Consider the following 18,435-nt stretch of genomic DNA (forward strand, 5'->3'; position numbering starts at 1 on the left):
AGGGCGCAACCCCGAGGGCGGCCAGGCGAGGCCCGCGGGCTCCAGCGATCAGGGTGGCGGGGCCCGGAGGAAGCTGCGAACTGCCAGCGGTGCAGGACGAGCCAGGCGGGGTCCTGCCGCCACCTCCGCTCCGAGCCAGGCCGCTCTCGCGGCCGCGGGCGGGTTGGGGGCGGGAGAAAGGCGGTGCGTAGAACAGCGCTGAGGGCGCATGAGCGAGGTGCGGGTCGGGCTGTGTGGACGGGAGAGTCGGGCGCGGCTGTGGGGCCTGCCGGGGCAGCCTCGAGCCCCGCACGGGCCCGGAGCGGGCGCGCTCCCGCAGGTAACGGCGGCCCGGCGGCAGCGCCGGTTCCGCGGTGCGGGGCCTGCAAAGGCGGCACGGCCGGCGCCCTTTGGCAGCCGGGCGGGCTCGGGCCGGGCTCTGGTACCGCTTTCGAGGCGCGGGCCTCGGCGTGACGGGCGGCCGAGAGTACGCTGGGTTTGCCTGGCCGCTTCGGGCCAAGCCCGAGGAACTCGGGGCTGTACCTGGTGGGGAGGCCCCGCAGAGGTGGGGCCCGAGTGTGGTCGCCAAGCGCGGCCGCACGACTGGGAAGCGGGTCAGGAAGGGAATGCCTGGCCGCTGGCGTGCGGGAAGGAAAAGTCCTGTGTAGTGGCTCCCAGGCGTTAGCCGTGTGGTCCGACCTAATCGTTCGGGTGATCTCCTGGATAGCTGTTAAACTGCAGTTCTCCGAAATGAGATCTGCCTTGAACGATATTATCTGGATTACAGAAGCTTTATGTTGAATTAGGCAGGACTCCACAATAAGCTTATTTTCCAGGGCAGTGGGGATATGCCAAATCACATTACGCTTCTGTTTAATCCCCTACTTTGACCCCGTGATATAGCATCCATTCAGTTCATTTAGTCTTTTCCAGATACTGGTAGTCCATTTCCTAGGTAAGAAAGGTGCCTCGGATGTTTGTTCTTGGGAACAGCAGGGCAAGGATATGTGTGAAAAACAACTTATGGTTAAGGGTAGGTGTTTTTAAAGAGGAAAAGTGTATTTGAGCCTATTCATACTACAATGAAGAGAGGACATATTTGTGGGTTTGAGATGCTCTTGCAAAATACCACGTGCTGGGGCTCATTTTAATAAGAGAGAGCCAGCCCTGAGTATTGACCTGGATACACAATGCTTTTCATTCTTTAGAGTGTCCGTTCCAGTCGGTCCTGTATAGTGGGATTTTTATAGGGAAGGGAAAATTCCCCCAAGGGAGGCGTCCATTTTGATTGCACTGCCTAACTCCACTAATTCTGATTCTCCTGAGTTAGCTGTTGGGGTTTTGAGATGCTAAAATGTGTATTTTCCAGATTCCTGCGTGGGCTGCTTTCTCACTAAAAGTCTGGAAAATTACTTGGGTTTTCTTGGGGTTTGGTGCTAAATAAGTTTGACTAAGCACACAGTGTTGCCCAGATAGAGCATACAATTAAAGTTCTCTTTTGGAATAATTTGAGATTTTAAATACGTGTCAAATGAGATGCCATAGTCAAGGAACCAGAGCAGTTAAATTAATTGCCATCCGTTATTTTTTGGGCTGAAGCCTGTGTGGGGTGATGAAATGTTTATTTCTTCTAAGCAATAGGTTACGGAAGCGTTTCAATAAATGTATAGTGTGTTAAATACACAGGAGTGCAATCCATAGATTAGAGTGAAATTTAAACAGTTTCATTTACTTAGAGAACTCAGTTATGTTTTGATATTCAAGTGGTTCCAAAACACAGGTGACTGTTGAACTTAATGGTATGTTATAGAGCAACTCGGGAATCTAGAAAATGCTAAATAGGTATATACTAATTTGTCATGCAATACTCTGGTATTTTCAGGAAGCTAATAAAAAAATGTTGAATTGGGAAACCATCAAGCTTGTGTAATGCAATGACATCTACAAACAGACACACAGGAGGCGTGCTTTACTGCGTTTGGCAAAGTTCACGTGTCACACGTTTCTTTGTAACCCTTTACGTGTGCTGTTACAGCACTTCATTTTTATGCAAATATTAGTCTGATGAATTTTATGAGCACAAACAAGATTTTAAGTGCCCTGAAACACAGTGTATCATCTTGGACTGGCAATTATAAACATAGATGCAATTTTGCCTTTTTTTAAAAAAAAAGATTGCTCTGGAGTCATTTGCTGTCAGTGACAAGAGAAATCTGCAGTAAAAGCATCTAATGCAATTTCTGAGCAATGGAAGTAACCTTATTTGTTGTAGCACTCTTAGTATCTGTGACCGAGGTTGACAGAGTGACAGTCTTACTAGCTTTAATGAACTGCATGGAATTGTAGTGTGTTGTTCATCAGAATTCCAGGGTAATGTAAATTTCTGAGATGTGCTTTTAGGAAGCCCCAGAACGTCTTGTTTTGTGGCACCTTACTGCATGCTCTCTCTATTTCTGCAAATGATGTGTATCAGTGCTTTTAAACATCTGTTCTTTTTTGTCTTTTCGGACAGTGACTTAGACATGTGAGAACTACCTGTCTCAAGAGGTGCTCATTTTACTGTCAGCCTTATCCGAGATATGATATGGTTATTATATAACCTGGTATTTTTCATTTGTTACTTGCGTAGAAGAATAACTGCAAAACTCTGCTCGATTTGGTTAAACTGAACACTTGAGAGAAAGATGTACTAGAAATTCACTATTTTTACATGCTTGCCATTTTTCTCACGTGCTTGAGCTTAGGTGTTATGTTTGCTCATTTCAGGACTGCCTCTGAATCACAGTACAGAAAGAAGAAACTATTGTGTTGATTTAAGGTGAACATTTGTCTCTAAGATTAAGAATAAAGCCATGCCAGTGCTTTCGGAAGACCCAGGTAACTAATGTGCATGTTTTCAACAGAACAGTGACTGAAATCTTAGCCTGTGTGTTTCACACAGGAAATTGATTTAAATTGGAGTCAAGTAAAAAAGAATTAAGATAGTGCAACTACAGTGTTTTAGCAATTACCTGTAAGAATACAAGGAAGATGGAGTGTAAAAGGTAAAAATTAATAAAGTTAGTCAGGAAATACCTAGTTTCCTAGGAACCCTAGAGCACATGAATATATTCTGGTAGACAGACTCCCATTGACAGACTTGGACCTCTCAGTATAACGATGGGTTCTGCATGTGTTTATTTAAGATCAGCCCATGTACATCTGCTGCTTGCTGTGTCACTTCTTAATGTTTTCTGAACAAGGCTTGGTAAGCTTTGTTAATGTTCTTCCTTTTGACTTACGAAACAGTGGTTCCATTCAAGGCTAACTAACCAGCCTCTCCAGTATGCTACCACAGTGAAGTCATATATACTGAATGATACTGAGTGCTAAAGCAGAAGTGAGTTCGAGTCTCCCAGATCCAAGTGCACTCTAAAGTTCGTGGAAAGAATAGCCATGGGAACAGATTTTCACCCCCTCTCCCTTTTTTTTCTCCTTCCCTTTTTTTGGTCTTCCCAGACATGGTCCATCGGGAAAAAGCTAGCATTTGTCTGGCCTTGTGGACTGCAAAATTGGGGGGTTGACACTTCAAACACTTTTTAGAAAACTAGCCCCACACTTTGCTTCCACTGCAGTGGAAATCTACGCCGGTTCTTTCTTCCTCTGGTCAGGCCCGGCTTCTTACAGGTGCCTCAGAGGTAGCATGGGCAGGGTAACACTTGTAACCAAAGTTGCTGGGAAAATAGAGCTGGTACCTGTGCAACAAAGGAGGTAGTTCAGTCATTTGTAAGTTGGCTGTGGTATTAACCATTCAAAGTAAGTTAGAGCACTAGTTGTTCTAGAAACGTAGAGTAATTAATATGAAGGGGAAAACTTAAAAGGTAATATCTTTAAAAATATAAATTGCTTTGGTACCTTTGGCCTCAGTATGATAATTGTTATATCCTAAGCTGCGTTTGCCCCTATGAAGGGAGCATTTCAAAATGAGCAGTAGATAAACACAAGTCTCTGCAAACTTGCTGATCGCCGAGATGTTACCCAAGCAAGTGCAGGGGCTCATAAGTGCAGTAGAAGGTCCCATGAGAAATGTGATACACAATGTTTATGTTCTGTCCTGAATCTAAATTTAGGATTGCATGAAACGTTGGCTCTTTTGACATCTCAGCTGAGACCTGATTCAAATCACAAAGAGGAAATGGGTTTCCTTAGGGATGTCTTCAGTGAAAGGAGTCTCAGCTACCTAATGAAGGTAAAAGTTCTTTAAAGTATATACATTTTCCTTACGGTTTACTTTGCCAAAGCGTTTTTGGGGTTTTTTTTAAGAATTCCATACCAACCAAATCTTACGTGTATTCAGGCACAAATATTAAGAATATTTAGCAATTAACGTATTTTGTTCAGAAAAAGACATTTCTGCTCTAATTGCTGAAATAAAGGTAGTGTCCCAGAGATAAATAGTAGTGTGACGTGACTTCATTCTTTCCCTTATGATGCTAAAGTCCTAACAGATTTTCTGGCTATCTGAAACTAGCTGGCTATCTGAGCAAAAAGAAAACTGAAAGACTCCTAAACAAAAAATAACCCCAAGAAAGATTATTGTTTTGACACATCTCAGAAAAATTACATTCCTTAAATAGAGAAATATTCTGGTGTAGGTAGACTTAGAAAGTCTTGTAACTGTCTAGAAATATCCCTGAATAATCTTTTTCAGATTCATGAAAAACTCCGTCACTATGAAAGACAGAGTCCAACTCCTGTTTTACATAGTGCAGCAGGATTAGTTGAAGATGTAAGTACAAATTCTTGTCTCCTACTTTTTCTGTTATTTAAGCCTGCCTTTTTTAACAAATCAAAGCTTTGCAATTATGCTGTATGCATGCATATTTCTTATCTTTCCCAGCTGTCTTTATCATCAGTTGGCCACGATAGATTAAGGAAATGAGTGCTCAAAAATACCAAGTCATTAAATGTCTAGTGAAGATGGACATGTCCAAGTAGAAGGAAAGGATATTAGTAGTTGCCTTAATAAGGGAGAGGCTGCAAAATGCATTCGGTCCTCTCTTGGCGATAGACTATCCCAGCTAAGTGTTCAGTCTTAAATCCATTTGGACTTAAAACCTTTACTACCCGAGCAGCATTGCTGTTCCCATAGAGGTGTTCCAGTTGGAGGGACCTCAAAAGATAATCTAGTCTAACTGCCCAGCTGCTGTCAGGGCCACCTTTCACTAGGTCAGGTTGCTCAAAGCCCTGTCTAACCAGACTTTGAACATTTCCAGTGGGGGGCATCCGAAACTTCTCTGGGTGACCTTTGTTCCCAGCATCTCACCACCTTCATCATAAAAAAATTCTGCCTTATATTGAATCTAAATCTGTCCTCTTTCAGTTTAAAACTGTTTTCCCTTGTCCTGTCGCTACACACCTTGGTAAAGTGCTTTTCTCTATATTCTTTTAAGCCCCTTTACATACTGAATGGCAGCAGTAAGGTCTCCTCAGAGCCTTCTGCAAGGCGAATGATCCCAACTGCCTTCATAGTTTCCTCTTGGGGAGAGGTATGTTAGCCTATGATCCTCCTCTAGATGCGCTGTAACAGGTCCAGGTACTGGGGACCCTGGGACTGGACACTGTCCTCCAGGTGGAGTCTCAGCAGAACAGTAGGAGGGAGAATTAACCTCCTTCGACCTGCTGGCCATAGTACTCTTTATGCAGTCTGGAATACGATTGCCTTTCTCAGCTTCAAGTGCTCATTGCCATCATGTATCAGATTCTTCATCCACCAGTATCCACAGGGCTGCTCTCAACCAGTTGATCCCCCAGTCTGTTCATGGAGCAAAGTTTTATCTTTGGTTCCCGTGTAAAATGATACTATGTGCCTGAATAAGTGAGATTTACACTGCGTTTGACAGCTCTTTACAAGTGCCTATGACCCCAGTGGCCCATCTTAACCTGCAGCATACCCCTGCCTGTCCCTTTTCCCGCGTATAGCCTCTAAAAGTTTCAGCACTGATGTCTGTCAGATCATACAAAATTTCCATGTTCAAAACAGCAGAGGAGAAATTTTGTACAGAACTATATGACTTCCCCACCTAGAACCCTTTTCAAGGTAAGGAAATCTCCCTTGCTTCAAACCCTTTTCCCTTCCTCCTCCTTTCCCTGTTTTTTCTCTCTTGTCACACCCAGTCAGCCCAGTGCAAAAGGCCTCCGTTACTTCTCTCATATTTTGTTTGAAAGGCCTGAGACTCCAGGGTGTAATTTGCTGTCCAAGTTTTGCAGGGTGACAAGGGAAAGTTACGCTGCGCATTCCACACGGGTAATGCTGCACGATTAAAGAAATGCTTTGAGTCTTTTTTCATAGTACAAGCACAAGAGTGTTGCTTCACGCATTGCTTACGTATTCTATATAGAATTGAAAATTACAGACTCATTCCTCAATATATTGGTGGAATAACTCTTAAAATGTATGTTTAGGGATTAGGATTCTGATTCCTATTGCCGTCTTCCTGCACTGTTTAAAAAAAAAGTAAAATAGATGAAGAAGCTGGCATTTCTTCCAGTTTTCATGCACTATTGATTGGGATCAATTTTGATCTCTGTATGCTACTTTGATGCATGCTAGGTGTAGGCAAATACCCACTGGAAATGCAAATATGTGATCTTGTTTGGTGGACTCCTGTAATTTTGAGGTAGTAAATTTTTATTTTAAAGGTAATAGAAGAGTTGCAGACCACACCGGTGAATAATGAAGAAAAAGAGCTACTTCAGCTGTTGTCAACACCACATCTCAGGGTAAAAAGCACAGCAGAGACTTTAACCAGAAGTCCTTTGCAGAATTGTTCATTTTGTAATGGAAAAGTTTTATCAAAGCATCCCTAAGAGAAAGGAAAAACCTCTTGCGAACCGTAGTTCTATTCCACTGACTACAGGATGCAAAGGAAATTGGGAAGACGCGGTTGGCCTTTCCTGCGTAATGCACCGGGCTGCCTTCCCTCTCTCCCCTCCTTAATATTTTCTGAGGAAGTGGAAAAGAAAGGGATACCTTTTTGCTTTTCATAATCCACTTAAGTTATTGTAGGCTGAGCTTTGTTGTTGCCTGGATTTATTTTAAGTATCAGCGTGTACCGGTACATACTTTACACGATGGCTAAGGTAATTGCTAGATCTTTTTTGGAGGATTTGCGATGAGGGTAGAAAGGGGGAGATTTAAGTTTGCTGTACTATTGGAAGCATGAGAACTGGGAACTGTAATATTACTCCATTACATTACTATTTCTTATTTCCTGTATGCAGGCAATGCTTGTAGTACATGACACTGTAGCACAGAAGAACTTTGATCCAGTCCTTCCACCTCTGCCTGATAACTTAGATGATGATTTTGATGAGGAATCCGTGAAAATTGTTCGGCTAGTGAAAAATAAAGAACCACTGGTACATATTAGATAATCCATATCTAGTTATAAAACCCTGTAGTGCAAGAGTATTACTGTGCATATAGAGAAGATGCTTGTAGATGTTGTCAAATGGCCTTCAAAAACTAGGAGTGTTCTGAAGCCAGTAAAATGGCATGAAAAGAAACTTTGGTAAACACACCTTCAAAATTTTGCATTGGGGTGCTTTATGAGCATGGGTTTATAATGTCAGTTCACACAGGGGAACACTGTCTCTGAAAAAACTGTACATGTTGAAGCAATTATGCTTATTATATGTATGTATTCTTTTCGTACTGTAGCTAACATTCAGTGACCTAATATGTATTCATTTACGTGAAAGTCAGTGATGGATGGTAAGAGTATGTTTGATACCTGTATGTAAACATTATATTGTCAAGGTACTAATCTTGTACAAATGGAAATGGATTAATTGATTTCCTAAGAAAATACAGTTGTGTTGGGGAATAAATCTGCTTTTTGTTTATGACAGTAGTAGAAAAGAGCAGTGACTTAATTCCCGATTAAAGCTTTATATTGCCAGCAAAGGTTGGAGAAGGCAAAATATCTAATTATTTAGCTTTCGTTACTTTTATATGTAAAAGTGCTGATTGTATTATATAAAGATTAGAAGATAGTTTGTTGTATCAAATCCAGTTTTGCACACTTGAGTGATTTCGATGACCGCAATAATGTAGGTAGTGTAAGCGCTCAGCAAAGTCATGAGAAAGGAATGTGTGTGTACCTTCCCATAATGGGTGAGCAGAAGTTGAGTAACGGTGAATATTGTCAAGGAGAAAGAGAAAATCAATAGAACAAATTAATTTCAGGTTACAGTAATTTGTGTTATTTCACTGCTTGCTGTATTCTAAGCAAATTTCTTATGGTTTCCTGGGTGGGGGGGTATGTTTTATTTCAGGGAGCCACCATCAGAAGAGATGAGCATACAGGAGCTGTGGTTGTAGCAAGGATCATGAGAGGTGGTGCAGCTGATCGCAGTGGTATGATCAGTGGTAAATTTCTGAAGAAAAGGGGATTTTAAATTGCATTTGTAAACTTCTAAAGTTTCCTAAGTGTGCACTTAACATTTCTATATTTCATCATTTCTATATTTAATCTAATTACATGGCTTTTTTCTGAAATGGCCACTAGGAAAAGCTGCAAACAAATATAGAAGAAGTAGGTTTGAGCTTTAGAAGGAAGAAAAGAATGGGTTTTTACTTCCAATCTAGGATCTTGATTCAGTGTATCAGATGTTCTTTTCTGTGTGCTTTACTGAGAATTTTCTTTTATGTTGGTTAACAGTAGCTGTCTATAAGACAAGTATGTTTCATACTGAACTGGATAAGCAAACCTAAAAATAGTAGTCTCTCTTCATGGCTTGTTAAAAAAAGTGAGTCTAGCATTGGTTTTGGGACCGTAGTGTTTATCTGTTGACAAACATTTTGCTCCTGTCTTTAAAATGACCAGCATGCTTCCTGACTTTACAAGGTTTGAGCATCCTCATGGAACTATTCCAGTTTTGCATTCTTAATGCTTATCCAAATAGAGGCAGTGGTTTTCCAGAGTATCTTGCCACATGTTGTCTGTCTGCATTCTGGTCTCCTTTGAGATTGTGCTGCATGAAAAAAAAAAAGCCATAAGGAATAAGTGTAGGAGACTTGGAGGCACATTGCCAACAAAGGCCATCATATTAAATCCGTCAAGCTGGATGAGGAAGGAGAAAAGCTACATGCTAATGACTTAGGCTGGACATCAGAGGAGTGGTAGACCTATTTTAATTTACTTACCATCTTTTCAGGTCTTGTCCATGTTGGAGATGAACTAAGAGAAGTCAATGGTATTACTGTGCTTCACAAACGACCGGAAGAAATAAGTCAGATTTTGGTCTGCACTGATTTTCATTTCAAGATCTTTTCTGTTGGGTGATCTAGTAATTATAGTAGATAAAATTTAACCATGAGTTTAAAATACAGAGCTAAAAGATACAATCCCTGCTTGTCTTTGTATTAAGAGTTTTTCTTCTCCCAGTGGATTAGTCTTCTCCCTTTGACTTCAGAAACTTCTGCGAACTGGATCGGTACCAAGTAAGATACAGATACAAAGTTAACATGTTGTTCTGTCAAGAACTTCCCTTTAATGCTTTGTTTATGACAAGCAAATTGCAAATTAAAAATGTATTCCTGGAACATGAGCGGTTTGTTCACAGTACAGTATTCTGGGAAGCTGAAGAAAGTCTTGGCTGTGTGTCCGGTGGAGCTCTGTATGTCTGTTCTTTGCCAGCAGATTCCCAGTGACATTAGCAAATTCTTGCTTCGAGCTTCTCTAACTAATGAATACTCAACAAATCCTGGTAGAAAGTGTTATAGCTCCTATGTTTATCTCTGACTTCCCTCCTGCGGCTTCGTGCCCCCTTATCTTGATGTGGAGTGGAGTTAGGGACACAGTAAGAAGAATGACAAGGCTAAAAGATTGAAGTATAACTGGCGTCAGTTCCATCGCCTAATTTAAATTTAGATCGAAACAATCCTGAATAATGACAGTGACTGTTTTTAACTTGGGGCCGTAAGGGGTGTGTCAAAATAATTTTGAAATAGTGTGTAAAATTTTATTTATGGGGACCCTGGGATGCTATTCCTCTGTCCTGTATATGCGAATTACACCTGTCCTGTGAAATCACTAATTGTGTCAGTCCCATGCAAACTAATGCCTGCAGTATAATAGTTTCCTTTTCATGGTTTATTGTTTTGAAGAAGAGCTACAAATGTTTGTGTTTCCTTTTTTATGGGGGCAGAATAGCAGGCTTCTCTAGGACACGGTTCATCTCATCCAGAATAAGGCATCTAAAACAGATGAGGTGAACCTGTTCTAGATTTCTGAAGCATCTAGAAGTGCTTTTTATTTTACTATGACCAGTAGTTGACATTTACTAGCAAAGGTTTCTAGAGTGAAAGTAGTAGATCTTTATTTTGTAGCTGTTTACATTTCACTCAAACCAGGTAGCCACTATGTGGAGAAAATTTGGCAGTATTTCAAAGCAGCCCTTCAAAATGGTTAGTCTGCAAAAACTTCAGGTAATGTCATATCATGCCAGAGAAGTATTTAATGTCCTTTGAACGCTAGTCCAGAAATTAATGCAGTTGCTAAAAACAAATGAAGCAATTTTAAGGCATGCCTTAATATGTTCTAGTCAAGCAGTTACTGTGAATGTCCCCATGGGCAGGATGCTGTTGTGGAGGATTCATGAAACATGGTGATAGTCTCTACAATGAACTTAAATAGTGGATTAACTTGGCCTGTTACCATTCTGAGACAAAAAGACAGCCTCTCGCTCCTTAACTGGAGCTTGAATAGTCTGCATTGTATCCTTGTCCTGCTTTCAAAGTAAAAAACATTTCTCTCTTTCTCAGGCTCAGTCTCAGGGGTCAATAACATTAAAAATAATTCCAGCCATCAAAGAAGAAGATCGTCTAAAAGACAGCAAGGTACTGAAATACCAAAACACATGTTTTCATACTTAACACAGTCTGTAAGTAGAACAGGCTTGGATGAGTTTTATCTCTTCATCATGTTGGCACATGTTCTTTCATAGCATTTCTGAAATGTAGCCTCTTCTTTTCAGTTCACGTAATTAAAATTGGTGTTTCTGCTAGTCTCCCTGTTCTGTGACGGCTGGAATCTGTCCATGATCTCTGGGCATTTTGCAGCTCATCTGCAGCACTTGATTACCTTGATGATCTTGATCAGCAATCACTTACTGCTCACCTGGCCTCTTACAGGATTCCTCTGTCAAGCTCTTTCTGTTTCCTGCTCTTGGTTGCTGAATTTTTTCTTGAAGCCCACAAATCACTTTTTAAAGTGGTTTTATGGTGACTTGTTAAATAGCATTAACGTACAAATCCAAAGTTTAATAGTGGATTTTGATGCATTAAAGGAACATTTTAAGGACAGTCTTTATAACTGGGCAACTTTACCATAAATCCATTTTTATTGTTTTCTCCCTCCCCTTACTTTGCTCCCCCGTTTCTGTATTTCATTTTATACTTGATGTGCACTGTGATCTGTGTTTCCTGGGGCTTTGATCTTTTGAGTCTCGTGTTCCACCATGCCAGTATGTAATGACTGGATACGGTCCTGAAAGTTAGCTCATTTCTCTGCATAAGTGGTTGAATCATAATACAGATGCAGCTTGCTAAGTTTCCATACTTTTATGAGTGCTTAAAGGAGAGATGAAGTGTATATATAGTTAGTGATGTTAGCATTGGGAAAAGCCTTTTAAAGGCAGTTTGAAATTCCAAATAGGACAAGAAGAAATTATATGTTACTTTCTTTTAAAGGTTTTTATGAGGGCGCTTTTCTGCTATAATCCCAAAGAAGACAGAGCCATTCCTTGCCAGGAGGCTGGGCTGCCTTTTAAGAGACGACATGTCCTAGAAGTTGTAAGCCAAGATGATCCCACATGGTGGCAGGCCAAGCGTGTTGGAGATGCCAACCTCAGAGCAGGCTTGATCCCCTCAAAGCAGTTCCAAGAAAGGTTTGTCAGCAAAGAATACAGATTGATTTATTTTTTCATATGTATATAGTGTCACATTGATTTTACGCTTTTTTTTTTCCCCCACAGAAAATGAAGGGCAGGGTCATGCCAGGGTGAATACAGATGCTTAGAGGAAAGTGCCAAAAAGCTGCCCCTTTTGCAATTATATAAAAAACTAGCTAGCTTGCTTCGAATAGTTTGCCTTTGACTTAATACTTTGTAGCATGAGAACGGAAGCCCTCACTAAATGAACGTATGAAATGAGATGCGGAATATCGGTCTCTTGGCTTACAGAGCGACTGTTTCGTAGTCTTGTACTTTCACACTATATGGGAAAATACCATTTATTGTTACTATATTGAATTTAAGCATGTAGTAATAATAAAAAAAAACACGTATCTGATCTTTCTTCTGGCTCCTAAGAGAGAATTTAGCTTGGACTTGGATAGAGCTTGAAGTTTCTCTGTTTTCACAGCAAGACATGCATATCTTCTGAAGCAAAAATACCCCTCAGTTCTTGTCTTTATGGTACAGAAGTCCTATATTTGAGAAGGAATCTGATATAAGCCACTGGTCCCACTGTGTAATTCTTAGTCCAAATCACTGGATGTGTCTTCTTGGGATTGTAGGGGTTACACAGGTGGAGTATCTAAGAATTAAACAGGTCTGATTCTATTCTGGCCTCCACAATTTCCATAGAGGACTTAGCTCCACTTACATTAAAGCTTCTTTGAAACGCCATGTATGCAGCTATATCCTTCCTGTGCATGCATAGAAGGCAGCAAATGCTGCTGCAGTGCATTTTCCCTTTTTGCAGACATAAACATGTAAAAAAATGTATGCGAGAATACAGAAATTGCTTCAGTGTCTGAATGACTGTATAAATGCCTGCCAGCATCTTTAGCCTGTTACAAAAATTGGTCCGTTGCAAAATAACACTTGGGAAGAAACTCTGGTTTCCATTGCCAACAGCGAGGGGTTTCTTGAGGGTTGAATTTTTGTGTTAGGTTGTTGGAGTATTTTTGGTGTTGGGTGTTTTGGGGGGTCAGGGGATGGCACATTCAGCAAATAGGAATTGAGATGTGGTTCGTGATTTTAACGCTTTTTTAACATTTTCACTCAAGCTGGGTAACTTGGTTTTGTTATTTGCTATAAATGATGGAAACCTTCAAATGGATCTGGAAAGTAGTGGATAATTTCTAGTATGCGTAACTGCGCTGACAGTTTTGGACAAAGGTCATCATCTGCTTTTCTGAATGTTACAAAAAAAAGACCATGTGGGGAAAAGGAAATAAAAAAAAATTAGATCGATAAACTATTGATTTCTGTGCTCTGATATGTGAAAGCATAAGATGTTTTAGAATCTTCTCTCTCATTCCCTCATCAGTAGCAATCTGGGACTGTCATACTTTTTAAAAACTTTTAAATTGTTGAATCAGAGACATTTTAAATTTTAAATGCAAAGCACTATTTCATTCTTTATTTTCAATGCTATGTGTGTAACATGCTATAAATTCCCTATATATCTGAGCTTACATGTCTAAAATACAATTATTTTCTATTCAGACGACTGACTTACAGAAGAACAATGGGCACTCTGCAGAATTCCAGAACTCTGAAGAAACCATTATGTAAGTCTGTTCAGTTTTTCCAGTAATGTTTTAATTGATACTTAGTTCTCAGTATTTGTTATTTCAACAATGATGTGTTTGAGTATATTTTGCCATTGATTGATCTTCTGCATACAATCTGCCATTGTTAACTGGTTATAATACTAAACTGTAGCCCGGAAATCTTTAACCAGTTGATAAGGGTATATTACTGCAGCACTTCCTTTTCAAGATAGAAAAGCCTGTTAAGCAGGTTAACCTTCCTTTCCATTCTCTCTAATTTTGCTCAATTATTTGTCCACCTTTTAATATCATTTCAACTCTGCCTTTCATGCTAACTACAGATGATCAGTCCTCTGACAAAGGTAGGTCCCTCTTCTAACTCGCTTTCCGTCTGAATAGAAACAACCAATGCATTTTCTAAACTACTTGCTATGCTCCCAAACAAAGGGTATAGTAGTTATATTGTTCCTAGGACAGTTCCTTTATGCATTATTATTTAAACTAACTTAATTCAGATTGATGACTTTTAATAATGATAACTTTCAAATTGGCACCCTATTCAAGAGAAAATATTTGTGTCTTCCGATACAAGTGTTCTGCACATTTCTCAGTGAGGCTGAGAAAGTTGCAAGTCAAATACAGTCTTTGTATCTGGTATGTTTCAAAATAAAAAAATACTTGGGTTTAACATTTTAGGGCACCTGTATTAATTCAAAGTGATTTGTCTTCACTGTTCATTTGGACTGCTTTCTGTGTTACTTTCATTACGAGCAACTGTGTTGGGCTCATGCAGTTTATATGTCACTGTACCAGATGCCTTTCCAGATACCACATATTTGCTGTTGAATTCTGCATGCTGTGATTTTTTTTTAATTATTTTTTCCCAACGTTACACACACTTCTTGAGAAGTACGACAGCTCAGTATTTCTCTTAGGATTGCGGTAGAGTGTTTTGCAACTAAGTATTGTGGTTTTACTTGCATACTTTCGGAGGCCCAGGGGGTAGTTGTAATTTGAGGAGGGGTAGGTAGGGGTTTTTTTAACATAGATTTTCATGTTGTTTTGCATACATGCATAGGACCAAAGCATCAAATCTTTACCTTTTCAATAAGGAATCAATTAGCGTCAATAATTTAACTTAGTCAAAATGAAGGGGATGAGAGCTTATTTTAATCATCTCTGATTCCTTTTTTTTCAAGCCCAAATGATAATGAAATACCGGAAGAGGCAATATTCTTACACAGTCATTTATAAAGTAATTCATTACAAAAAAGAGCTCTGTGTTTGTGGAGTCTTCTTTTTCACTTAAGCCTGAGTATTATACTTTTAACAGCAGCACCCCTCACATGTCATGAATGCTGAAGAGCACAAGCTCTGGGAACTGTAAATACCAAGATGTAAAACTCTCTAGTGTGAGACCAAAATCAAGGATTTTTTTTAAATATAAATTGCTAACCAAGGCAAGTATTTTTTTGGTGTCAGGAACATGTGTTAAAAAATGTGTGCATACAGTGCAGGATATAAAATTTCTTCCTTTGCTGGTGACTTGTATCGTACACATGGTTGAAGATCTCTCCCTCCTCCCTCTCTGTGCCCCATCCTCACCTCCTTGCTTTTTAATTTACAGAAGACTGTGATTGTGAAGGATATTTCAATGGACAGTATATAGGTGAGGAACCAAAGCTTCTTTCCCCTTCCCTAACACCCTCACCCTGGAATAAACAAACACCAAGTAAACCTACCCAAAAGCTCCACCTCCCCATTAAAGTTAAAACCAGGCTATTTGTATTAATTTTCCACACATTCATAAACTAATTATCTCTGTGAAGAGGCATATTTGAACTTCAGCATAACCAATACTTGGCAACTCAAGGGAGTATGAGGGGGGTTTTTCTTATAGATTGAGTCCTTGGTTTTCTGCCTCGTATGTAAACTTCTTGTCCATAATATTAGCATATATGCACCGATTTAATTATAAAAAAATTTGTGGTAGTAATTTGCATTCAAAGACAGCAACTTGTAGCTGAACAAGCTTGAAAATCTGGGTTAGTGAAGATAATGTCTTAATATATCTTTTGTTTTCCTGCACAGCTGGCTTACGCAGGAGCTTTAGATTAAGTCGTAAAGAGAAGAACAATCTGAATGAAGGAAAACAAGTGGAGCAGGCAGATGGAGCAGAGTTCCTGACTTACGAAGAAGTCACAAAGTATCAGCAGCAGCCTGGTGAACAGCAAAGGCTGGTGGTTTTGATTGGTGAGATACACAACTGGTTCAAAATTTTCCACCTTTCTCCCTCTTCCCTTATCAACTGCACTGCAAGAAGCTTTCTTTTAGGTGTTTGGTTTGAGGGGTTTTGTGGTTCTGGTGGGGTTTTTTTAAAGGTTTTTCTATTTCAGTCAGAAGTTGTTCTTTTATTTTAAATTACATTAAAAACAAAAAACCAACCACCAACCAAAAAAAGGCACTCCAGCTCACCAAATCTGTCTAAAAATAATGGTGCAGGACTGTTTCTCATTTTTTGATTCACTTTCCATTGGTTCTCACTCCAAAATGGATAGTTAGGTTATTGGAACAATTGGTGAGGAGGTAGATGTAGAATTATCTAACGGGAGCTTGCATGCAGTTTAATTCAGTAGGCTTACTGGTTTTGTGGTAAGCCAGTTTCCCAGGATGTCCTGGAAATCAAGGGTATCCCATAGAACTGACTGCTAAGATTATAGATTTTCTGACTTTGTGTCTGCCAAATGGTTGTGTCTGCCAAATGTTTGTCCAACAGACATTACAGGAATTTAGTTTGTTCTTGATGATGTTCTTCAAAGCAGAATATGACAGAGCAGGTCATGAGTTATCTCGTGTACAAGTTTCTTCACACTTCTGAATCGTATTGTGTGAAACTGATATATTTATTCTCTGCAGTATTCCATTTCACACAGAAATTTACCAGCAAATTTTATTTTATTAGGTTGTTTGGGGGCCAGATTAAGTGAGCTCAAGCAGAAGGTTGTGTCAGAGAACCCACAGGAGTATGGTGTTGCAGTTCCACGTGAGTAGAATTTACTTACCTGTGTGTGTTGCCACTTTATTCCATAAATGCTGTCCAATAAAGGTAGTGCCAGCTGCACTGATGAATGATAATTTGTGTTCCAACTATTGATTATATGCATATGTCAAAAGTAGTTAAAATTATTTTTCCCATTGTAATAGTTGTCCTCAGTAGGTGAATAAATCATTAAGTAACTTGACAGGTATGCATTTTGGAATTCTGTCAGCTTAGTGGGAGTTTTTAATTGTGTTTTCCCAAGTGAACAGCTTGCATTTTCTCAGTGTCTGTTGAAAGAATGAAAAACTGAATACAGGAAAATAGATTGTGGCTTGCAAAAAAAGCTAGTGTGAAAACCTTAAGATTCAGCCCAGACATTGTGTTTTTAAAAGACTATGTGATTTTTCTTGAATATCATAGTAGCTAAAGTTAAAAAAAACCAAGGCAGATAACAGTAAACCAAGTCAAAATGTGGACATTATTTGAAATTGTTAGTATATCTAGGCTGTTCAAACAAGCGAGTCAGAGTAATAAAGGTAGTGATTCTTGCATGGCTTTGTGGCTAGGGTTACACTGAACTTCCTTTACTGAATTATTTTCTAAAAAAAAAACTTACCACACACACACAAAAAATCTATCCGTGTTTATGTTACCCAACAAGCTACCTTTGGAATCCAAAAAATTAAAATTAAGGGCACTGTTCATATGTTATTTGAGATTTAAAAAAAAAATCTGTCAGGCAGACATTCAGTTAGTTAGCAGAACTCATATGGGTAATTCCTACTTGTATGTAAACACATACACAAAAAATTAGCAGATACTACTTTTATAGCGAGGCATCAATTTCTAGAATGATCACCAAAGCTCCTCCTACAGTAATAACAATTCTGAAAAGAAATGAACAACATAAAAAGAGACGTGTAATTATGGAAGCTTCACAGTAGCTTAGGAAAAAAGCCAGCAATATTCTTACTGTAAATTCAGAGGTACCATAATAGATAATAGGACTTAATATATGTCATGGGTTTATTTTTGAAGTTCCAAAGAAAATGAGAGTCTAGTATTCCAAACAGTTAAGTTACACTGTTTTCTGTAGGATGTATTCTATCACTTCTACCGGGCGTAAGAAGGACGTCTCCTCATTTTTGTGTTAGTTACAGCACTCCTGGGAGCAGAACAGCTTATTATAATTTTTGAGATTGAGTTTAAAACAAAATTATGTGGTTTGATTTATATTTTATGTTAATTTGAATTTGCCAGTGTTTAACTACCTTGTTTGAGGTCAACGTGACTGGAACTAAACTGAGAAAGTTGTTTGCAAAGGCTGATACATCTCCCGTGTCTCACTTCCATTCTCTTCTAGATACAACCAGGTCAAAGAAAAGTCATGAGAAAGAGGGAGTAGAATACAATTTTGTCTCTAAGCAATCATTTGAGACAGATGTGCAGCTAAACAAGTGAGTTAATTTTAAAATACTGGTACAATTGTCTATTTAAAAATTTGCTCATTCAGTCTTGCATCATATGAATACCAAAATTGCATGTCAAGTTGGACTAGCTGTATTAGAAAGGGTTCAGCTTTCCAAGTAAAAAGCTCTTGACTAGTCTGGACTGTTAGCGTGAACTCAAAACTTTAGGAAGAAGCAATTTAGGAATAACATAAAACTAGGAAGAAGATCCTAAGTTAGAATTTAAACTGGTCAGAATTTAATCTAGTGAAAGTATCAGATACTTAGGTGGGCCTCCTGATTCTCTATTAAGTATGGTGGGTAAACTGGACTCGTGAATAAAACTGGTTAAAGTGTATAGTAGGATGAAACTGTGGCTACAAAGAACTTCCTGTGAGATTGAGTGTGTTTCCTCGGGTTT

At 39.3% G+C, this 18,435-nt stretch overlaps 1 protein-coding gene across 6 annotated transcripts in view; it reads left to right on the forward strand.

The window, feature by feature from the left end:
• MPP3 (MAGUK p55 scaffold protein 3) overlaps positions 1 to 18,435 on the forward strand; it is a 23,928-nt gene continuing 5,493 nt past the window's right edge. For 2 of the 6 annotated variants that reach the window (XM_071577586.1, XM_071577590.1), the window contains exons 1-16: positions 224 to 319; positions 2,746 to 2,856; positions 4,089 to 4,207; positions 4,670 to 4,747; positions 6,661 to 6,741; positions 7,243 to 7,380; positions 8,299 to 8,392; positions 9,181 to 9,266; positions 10,790 to 10,864; positions 11,717 to 11,913; positions 13,480 to 13,544; positions 13,868 to 13,888; positions 15,154 to 15,195; positions 15,618 to 15,779; positions 16,489 to 16,569; positions 17,930 to 18,023. In XM_071577586.1, the coding sequence (XP_071433687.1) occupies positions 2,832 to 2,856; positions 4,089 to 4,207; positions 4,670 to 4,747; positions 6,661 to 6,741; positions 7,243 to 7,380; positions 8,299 to 8,392; positions 9,181 to 9,266; positions 10,790 to 10,864; positions 11,717 to 11,913; positions 13,480 to 13,544; positions 13,868 to 13,888; positions 15,154 to 15,195; positions 15,618 to 15,779; positions 16,489 to 16,569; positions 17,930 to 18,023 (1,358 nt within the window). In that variant the 5' untranslated portion in view covers positions 224 to 319; positions 2,746 to 2,831. The other 4 variants (XM_071577591.1, XM_071577592.1, XM_071577589.1 and 1 more) reach the window with 3 other exon arrangements.

Source organism: Pithys albifrons, chromosome 25 (genome assembly GCF_047495875.1).
Source record: "Pithys albifrons albifrons isolate INPA30051 chromosome 25, PitAlb_v1, whole genome shotgun sequence".
NCBI classification, from domain to species: Eukaryota; Metazoa; Chordata; class Aves; order Passeriformes; family Thamnophilidae; genus Pithys; species Pithys albifrons.